This window comes from Acanthisitta chloris, unplaced genomic scaffold (assembly GCF_000695815.1).
Source record: "Acanthisitta chloris isolate BGI_N310 unplaced genomic scaffold, ASM69581v1 scaffold37336, whole genome shotgun sequence".
In the NCBI taxonomy this organism is placed as follows: Eukaryota; Metazoa; Chordata; class Aves; order Passeriformes; family Acanthisittidae; genus Acanthisitta; species Acanthisitta chloris.
Window position 1 is genome coordinate 5,174 of NW_008677202.1, and position 8,769 is coordinate 13,942.

Below are 8,769 nucleotides of genomic sequence, written 5' to 3' on the forward strand. Positions count from 1 at the left end.
TGGCACAGAGGAGAAGCATGGCCACCATGGTGGGCAGGAGGACAAGCTCCCGGTGGAGCAAACTTGTCCCAGCCTGGAGCCCTGGGGAGGAAAGTGCCCATCACCATCAGGATCCCTGGGCAATCCCCAGGATGCTCAGAGCAGAGAAGGCAGAGCCAAGGCACAGGCAGGAGCAAGAGGGCCCTGGGGTGGTGGGAGCTGCAGCTTGGTGACAGGCTCTGCCCTGCAGGGCTGAAGCAAGGTGAGAAATGGCACTGTCACCCTCCTGATCAGCCCCACACAGCAACCTGCCGTTTGCTCTTGGAACCTACAGCCCAAGAGTAGCTAAGAGAGGGCAATGACACAGCTAGATCTGAGGACAGTATATAATACCAGCCACTCCAGCTCAACAACAGCTAGAGGGAAACTAACCCAAAGGATAGGTCCTGCTGCACACCAGCTCCCAGGCAGACAGGAGGAAGTCTCCTGGGCACACACAGGCACACAAGCCCAAACAAACCCTGTGTGCTGGCCACCAGCACACCCTTACACCCTGCACTCACTCAGCTCCTGGGGGAGATACCACTATGCCTGGGGCAAGAGCCCTGTACAACCACACATGCCACATGCATTGTTTGGGAAGAGAAAGGAAAAAGGTGAAGCTTAGGTTTCTGCCTTAACCTCCCTCACCAGGATGGGAGAACACAGGGCACAGGTACCCTGGAACAGGCACAGACTAGCACCAAGCATATGTATTGTTTGGTGCTTTGGTCTGGCATCCCTCCTGCTCCCAGTGTGCCTCCTCCAGGCAAGCTGGCAGCTGCTCTTCTGCTCATCCTCTGTGTCTTTGCATACTCACCCCATCAGGTCTCATTTGAGCCCAACACCACACAGGAATGAGGTGTATCTGGGCAGGGAACTCACCCATCACGACAGCACGGCTGCGCAGAGAGCAGGAACCCAGCAGTGCACCCTCCCATGCTCAGCTGTCCACGGTGACTTTATAGGCACTGCACACACCCATGTGTGGTCACACTCATCATTTCTAGAGGCACAAGGAGGCACTTGCAGATTGTGACTCGAACAGTTTCCAGATCCCATGACAGCACAACTGAGGGGAAGGAGACAAGCCCTTCCAGCCAGAGAGGTACAGAATAACCTCCTCCACGATGAAGGATTTCAATTATTGACTGTCCCTACACAAACACTACATGTGAATTGCCCACTTGGAGCAAATTTTGGAGAGCTGTGATCAAAGAGAGTTGGAGAGACCCAGCTTTTTAAGGACATACAGAAACTAGCAAAGGAGGAAAGATTAGGTCTCCTATGTGCCCAGTCCCAAAGGTGACCTTGGAAAGGGAGGACAGGTCCTCGAGAGAGGTACCTGCTTCCTAACTCTCCACTGGCAGGTTTTGGGATCAGTCATTAGGCTGGAGCCAGTGTCCAGCAGCCACAGCCACTGTAGACACAGTGTCCCCTGGCATCCTGATCTGGGTGCTCTGAGCAAGGGCTCTAGGTAACAAACAGGTGCCTGTGAGTCCCTTTGTCATTCTCCTTCCCAAATCCCTGTCTTTGGCCTGGTGAGATTGTGCAGATCCACCCCCAGCCCCAGAAATGTTGACCAGGAGTTGATCTCTCTACAGCAGCAAACTTCTCTAAGGGCAGATGCTTTGGAGGGCTGTTCTTCATGTCAGGAGGTGCAGGAAACTCCACTGTTTTGTCAAGCCAAATCTAGGAGGTGGTCCTTCTACTTTCTTCTCCTGTGTTGGTTTCTGACCAGATGTCTTCATGGCACAGCTTCAGACCTGCTGTTCTCAACAAGCCAGGGTCAAGCTGAGGCTCCCACCAAATGCACTGTACTGTGGGAGCTCGCATCAAGCAGTGCCACTTGCAGGTTTGATGGACAGAGGCATCCAGAGCTCTCTGAGGTAAGGGATCCATGGTAAGGGATTCCTGGGCAGGACAAGAGAAAGTCACCTCAAGTTGCACCAGGGGAGGTTTAGATTAGATATTAGGAAAAATTTCTTCATGGAAAGGCTTGTCAAGCACCGGCACAGCTGCCCAGGGCAGTGGTGGAGTCACCATCCCTGGAAACATTCACAAAACATGTGGATGTGGCACTTAACATGGTTTAGTGGTGAACACGGTGGTGCAGGCTTGATGGTTGGTCTTAATGACGTTAGAGGGCTTTTCCAACTCTGTGATCCTATTATCACCTTCCACCTGAACCCTTCAATGTCACTCTCGCTTGCTTGGTTAGAGACTGGGAGCCCTTGGAAGGTGCCTCTGCCCATGCCAGAGGCAGCTGGAACAAGCTAGTTTTCATGTCCCTTCCAACACAAACCATTCCATGGTTCTGTGAAACATGCACTGAACAGGAGTTGGGCCCCAGGATACAGCTGGGAGTTTGGAGAAATCCCTCTGTGTCCTTCCCCCTACCTACTTTGCACATCCTAACCCCAACACGGGCCACAACCTCCTGGAAAAGCTGTCCAGAGGCTGGAAGCTGTTGGAGAAGCCCTGCTGAGGGTCACTGACTGCCCTTGCTTGCACCTGCTGTTGGGCAGCAGTAGCACAGCAGGGCAGCACAGGAGTGTCCATGGCCAGGCTGCCATGCTGCAAGGGCACAGCCTGTGACACAGGCACAGCCTGTGACAAAAACCCAGTCTGCTTCTCCGCAGGCTCTGGTCACCAGCCCAAGGTGAGTGCTGGAGTACATGACTCCTCATAACTCAGAACACTTACTTGGTCATCAGTCCCTGGGAAAAAAAGATCTGGCATTTGGGGCATCAATCCCTGGGAAAAAAAGATCTGGCATTTGCTGTAACAAATCTGTGGTGTAAGCACTCCTGTAGCAGAGAGGGGCTTGAAGTGAGACCATTTTACATCAATGTCACGTCATGATGCTCAAAACTCCCTCGTGACTGCTGCAAGGACCACGGCGGTGCCAGGGGAGACCCTTGCGCAAGGGGCAGTGTGGCAGTGGTGGGACAGGGATGGCAGGAGGCAGCTGGAGTGGCACTTTCTGAAGTTTGGGCCACAGTTTCCCAGGAACACTGGAGTACCTCTTCCCTGAAGGGTCCATGGTGTCCCCAGAGGCTGTTGAGCTCAGTGCTGGCTCTGGAGAGAGCGACTGACGCTTGATGTTTGATTTCCATCCAGGAGGGAAATATTGTCTGGGTATTTACTTACCAGCTGAGCTGTGTGGAGGTGCCCCAAGAATGTTGTTCCCTGGGGAAGCCCTGCCAGGGCAGGGGGGCAGCTGGGCACTGTACATTGTGGTTATTTTAAGGCATTTGCTTATTGGCACCAAATTATTTGCATTGCCACTGAAGAAAGCTCTTCATCTGTGTGAGACACAGACCTCATTGAGGACTTATCACTTGATGGCGAAGAGCAAATAAGCCTTAAGCCACTGGTCCTCTTGCCAACCAGAGGACAAGTGCTGTGGTTTGGGTCTCGTGCCTCCACCCCCTCACCTGCTGAGCCCTATAACTTTCAGGCTGGACACCCTTCCAGCCAGGCCAAAACTGTCCAGCTCCCTGCAGAGACAGCATGGGTAAGTGTGGGATGAGATGGGGTGGGATGGGATGGCAGTGCTGTATGTGGCTGTGGGTCACAGGGCACCTTGATGCTTTGTCTGCTGCAGGGTCCCTCCTCCCCACACCCTGGATATCCCACCTCCAAGTCCATTGTGTTGTCTGTGCCTGCTGTGCCCTGGGCTGGGAACTGGGCCAGGAGCCTGCATGTTCTGCTATTCCCACTCTATACCAGTGAGTCCCTGGAGTGCCAGACAGCCCATTTTACAAGCCTCATATTTACCATTCTTTGTAATTTTCAGTTCTTCAAAGAAAGAGTTAAATAGCCCAGACTAGAAAACAGATTTCTTAGATATTCCTGCTTAAGGAGTGATATTAAACAGGTATCCAGATCTGGAGGTCAGGTGCTTGAAACCACACTGCTGTCCCCAGCGGAAAACACGAGTCTGATTCTCTCCCTGCATCTCCTTCCCACCCAGTTTTTCCTGACCATTCGTAGGGGAATGTGGCTTTCTAATGGAGGAGTTATGATCTCTTTCTTCTTTTTCCAATCTCTTCTCATTTCAGCTACCCAGTGCCTTTGTCTCCTGCTTTTCACCTGCCTGCTGGCCCTGACAGCATGTCTTCCTGACATTGACATTAGAAACTTGTATCTCCTCAATGGCACCATGGATGACATTATGAATGCTCCCCCAGAGTCTTCCCAGCCTGGTAAGTGTGGCCCTGCAACAGGGAGGGACAAACAAGGTCCTGGTCACAGAGCTCCTCACCAGCTTGCCCACACCCCTGTCACACCGTGGAAGGAATAAATAGTGCTCTGAGTGCAGGCAGGCAAGGTGGAATTCCTTATTGGAACAAAAGTCACCTCAGGGTCCTCCTCTGCTTGTTGCCTGCATCTTCTCCTGCATGGCATGAAATTCTTCTCTGTCTAAGGGAGTCCAGTAGTCCAAAGCCCAGAATTCACAGGATCTCAGGAGAAGGGACAGGTTTGGTCTCATTGGCAGCAAGGGCAAGCCCAGGGGGTTGTGGCCCATGGGCTCCTCCTTGGATAAGCACTGTTAAAGATGTTCCCAGTGTATTCTGAGGACATGGAAAACAGTCTCGACCTCTGGAAATCACAAGATCAGCAGAGAACTGAATTCAACAAGGACCTCAATACAAAGAGGAACTAAATGAAGTTAATACAGAATGCAAGCAGTTGTGCTGGCACAGAGCAATGAGCCAGGTGGGTGGCACTGAGTAACCTACAAATACTGGGCTATGTTGGAGCAATCAGGAAACCTTTGAGAAATGCTCCTGGAAAAAAAATCCCAGAGGCTGTGGGTGGGACCTGACATGACATAAATAGCTCATTCCCTTCCAAGAGAGAAGGAAGAATTCTTGGCAGAAGAGCTCAAAGTCCAAGTGTTTGGTGCTGGTTTCACATCAGCTATCAGGAAACTGCCCACACAGGGAGCACCATGACTGAGACAAGGGCCTGGGCTTCACCCTGCAAGAGCTGCAGTCAGAGGAGAAAAAGGGGATGTGCTCTGGGTTTCACCCTCATCTCAACACTCTCAAATACGTGGTGTCATTTTGGGGTTGTCCTGTGCAGGGCCAGGAGTTGGACTTGATGAACCTTGTGGGTCCCTTCCAACTTGGGATATTCTGTGATTCTGTGATGTCTCACCCAGACCACTGGTAGAGTGCTCAGAAAACGTCAGCAGCATGAAGGCAAACTGGGTGAGCAGGGACACATGCCAGAGAAGTCAGGCCAGCATTCCAAAGGCTTGACTTGGGGAGGAGTGCTTCCAAATGGATGGGGAGGGAAGACGGAGAGGAGCAGGGGCAGACTGGCTTACAAAATGGACATGAGTGAACAGCTTCATATGGATGTAGTAAGAGTAAATTCCATAGTAAGAAAGTCCTCCAGACCACGTCACATGAGTGTTTCCCACCCCATGCAGGCTCAGGCTGTGGAGAGTCAAAAGGAAAGGGGTCAAAAATCTGGCAGGCAGACTGTGTCAGGAATGGGCATATACACAGAGCAAGAGGCTTAAGTTAAACACTCCACAAGGGAGGGGGTAGGGCAGCATCATGTAAAAGCAAGGAACAGGCACCTGAGGATGGCAGGGAACAGGTATCTGAGGTGGTCAGAGCAGCAGCTGCAGGGTTAGGTGTCTGTTTCAGAGAGGGGACAGGAATGACTCTTGTGAATCCACTAGTGTGTGACTCATTCCTCTGTTTTACAGCCATCAGTGGATACACAGAAGATGCTCTTGCAAAAAAAGAAGTACATTAACTCAATCAACCTCTCTTCCAGCAGCACCCTTGAAATTGCCTTCTGACCCAGCTGAGCAGAGCCCTCTCCCAGATCCTGATACCTGTACCAGTTTTCCTGTGTCTTCTCTCACACTTCTTCTCCTCCCAATCCCTCTTCTTCCTAAGTCCCTTCCTAACTGCTGCTGCTGCACCTTAACAACCATTTTCCCAGTGCTGCTGCCACCATCATTCAGGGACCCCACACAGTGTGCCCAAATCCTTTCCATCTAGAAAGCATTTTCTCCTCTCAAACACAAAATAAACTTCCCCAAGCTACCAACTTGACATTATCATTGAAAATTTCCTCTGGAATTAGGAACGACAGCAGAAAACCAAGATTATCACCTGGAGAAGATCATGCTCTCCAGCAGGCATTCGGGTGTTTGCTCGCCACACTCACTCCTGTCTTCTCTGTTCTGTTAATTTAGATGATGGTGATGGACACGTCCGACAGGCCAGAGACATCGCCCATCACCCCCCAGCGAGCCACGGTGAGTCTGTGCTCAGGGAGTGCGTCTGCCCAGGAGGTTTCACCATCACTGGGCTCATGAAGAGCTCTCAGACACTTTATCCATGTTCTACACATGCACTGTGAGACTGATCCCAACCTGGGTGAGCGTCTTTGTGTGCCAGCAATGTCTGGCTTGGTCTTGCCAGGCCCAGACATTGTGGCAGTATGTCCCCATCAGTTTGAATCCTGTGTTGGGAAGATGTGAAGCTCAAGCCTTATATTGATCATTTCAAGATTGTTGTTTACACCTGTGAGCATGTAGCAGGAATACAGTCCAGGAATGTGTGTGCAAAAGGATCTAGGCACCAAAGAAAGAACCTGTGCTTTCAGTGCCTCACTGTATGGGATTTAATAACCATCTCTGTCTCCAGCCCCAGGTTGGCCCAAGGACTGCAGCGAGATTCCCCGAGGCAGCCACAGTGGTGTCTACATCATCCAGCCCAAAGGACTCCACCACCTCGTGGTGTACTGTGAGATGAATGTGACCAACGGGGGCTGGACCGTGATCCAGAGAAACCAGAGAGACACACCAGTCACCTGGGCCGAGTCCTGGAGCACCTACAAGTACGGATTTGGGAATGTGCGCACTGAGTACTGGCTGGGCACGGAGTACATCCACCAGATCGCCAAGCAGAAGGTCTACCAGGTCAGGTTTGTCATCCAGGACTCTGCAGATGTCATCAGCTTTGCAGACTACAACTTGTTCAGCCTGGATGATGAATCCCAGGGCTACAGGCTGCAAGCAGAAGCCAGGTCAGGTTTGTCATCCAGGACTCTGCAGATGTCATCAGCTTTGCAGACTACAACTTGTTCAGCCTGGATGATGAATCCCAGGGCTACAGGCTGAGGCTGGGCTCCTACAATGGGACAGCAGGGGATGCCATGACCTCAGACAATCCCAACAACATGCACGACAACATGAAATTCTCCACAAAGGATCGGGACCAGGACACTTACAGTAAGAACTGCAGGACTCTGCAGATGTCATCAGCTTTGCAGACTACAACTTGTTCAGCCTGGATGATGAATCCCAGGGCTACAGGCTGAGGCTGGGCTCCTACAATGGGACAGCAGGGGATGCCATGACCTCAGACAATCCCAACAACATGCACGACAACATGAAATTCTCCACAAAGGATCGGGACCAGGACACTTACAGTAAGAACTGTGCCTACAGCTATGAGGGTGGGTGGTGGTTCTCCTCGTGTTACTCCGTGCGGCTGAATTATAAGGGCGGCATGACATGGGGCAACCTGTGCAAGGGGAACTGCAAATCCTCCCTTATCCTCATCAAACCAGCTTCATATTGTTAGTGCTTCTTCCTCCTCCTGTCCACACTGGACACTCTGCAAAGGCTCTACATGGCCAAAGAGTGTGAGCCTCTCTGGAGCAGAGCAAGGACCCCAAGGGTAGCAGGGCTTTAGCGAAATGCCACTTTCCAATCTCCCCCTCCGAGTGCAGGCTCTCCTCTGCTCAGCTCTGTTCCCCTGTGCTTCCCAATGATTCCTTGTTATTACGTGCCTAATCAAGAATAAAAAAACCTCTTGTGAAATTTGTGGATTCCACGTGTACCTTCCCTGTGGGATGAAGACACTCAGCCCTGGAGTGACATCAGAGTTTCCTTGCTGCCTCCAGAACTCACAGCAGGCAAAAAAAGCTGCATGCCACAAATTCCCATGTACTCTGTGCCTCTCTGCAGTGTTTGGTGAAGCATCCAAATAAATGTGCTTGCTTGAGCTCATTCTCCAGTAATGACATCTGTTCTGTATCTCTGATGTGCTCTCACGAGACCCAGGAAATCCCATGTCAGTTGTCAAGGCTGAAGTCTTGAGGCTTATCACAGAATCATAAAATCACAGAATGGTTTGTTTTGGGATGGATCTTAAAGCTCATCTCATTCCACTCCCTGTCATGAGCAGGGACACCTACCACCAGATCAGGTTGCTCAACCTGGAGGGAGAAAGCCTTGGGTTTTTCTCATGGGAATGGATGTAAGAAAATGAAACCCAGTTACACTGAGATAAAGGCTCTGTGATCTGCACAGGGGGGTACAGAAGGGACACGGCATGTGGAAGAACTCATCCCACATCATTAGCACACTCAGAGTCCTGTGTCAGAAGTTGTGGCAATGTCCTGGTGCCAGGATTGTGCTCCTGCTGGGAGGCTGTGTCTGTCAGGGTGTTCCTTACTGTCTGGCTGTCTGCACTGCCATACTTTGATCCTGCACAAACAGGATTTCAGAGTTGTTGGCAGTTCTGTCTGCCATGACTGAGAAGCAGTGAACTTAAATGGGAGCAAAGAAGTAGGCTAAGTGTTAGAAACTGGGAATTCCCCACTTCAATTAGGAGACTCTAATGAGGGCAGAGCTCATTACAGGAATGGGATCACCACATCCAAGCTTCTGAGACCAATCTAGTTGGACCTTTGATGGGAAAAGTG

General features: G+C 51.2%; 2 protein-coding genes across 2 annotated transcripts in view; one reads left to right on the forward strand and one right to left on the reverse strand.

Annotated features, from left to right (window-relative positions):
* Positions 1-907, reverse strand: part of LOC103803827 (fibrinogen-like protein 1) — a 2,701-nt gene extending 1,794 nt beyond the window's left edge. Inside the window, 2 exon segments of the mRNA XM_009076403.1 lie at positions 5-81; positions 904-907. Coding sequence (XP_009074651.1) covers positions 5-81; positions 904-907 — 81 coding nt within the window.
* A 2,627-nt stretch (positions 908-3,534) lies between these two features.
* Positions 3,535-7,643, forward strand: LOC103803828 (angiopoietin-related protein 1-like). The gene is made up of 5 exons (XM_009076405.1): positions 3,535-3,538; positions 4,086-4,229; positions 6,248-6,310; positions 6,708-7,065; positions 7,373-7,643. The coding sequence occupies exons 1-5, from the start codon at positions 3,535-3,537 to the stop codon at positions 7,641-7,643; spliced, it is 840 nt and encodes a 279-aa protein (XP_009074653.1).
* The last annotated feature ends 1,126 nt before the right edge of the window (positions 7,644-8,769 follow it).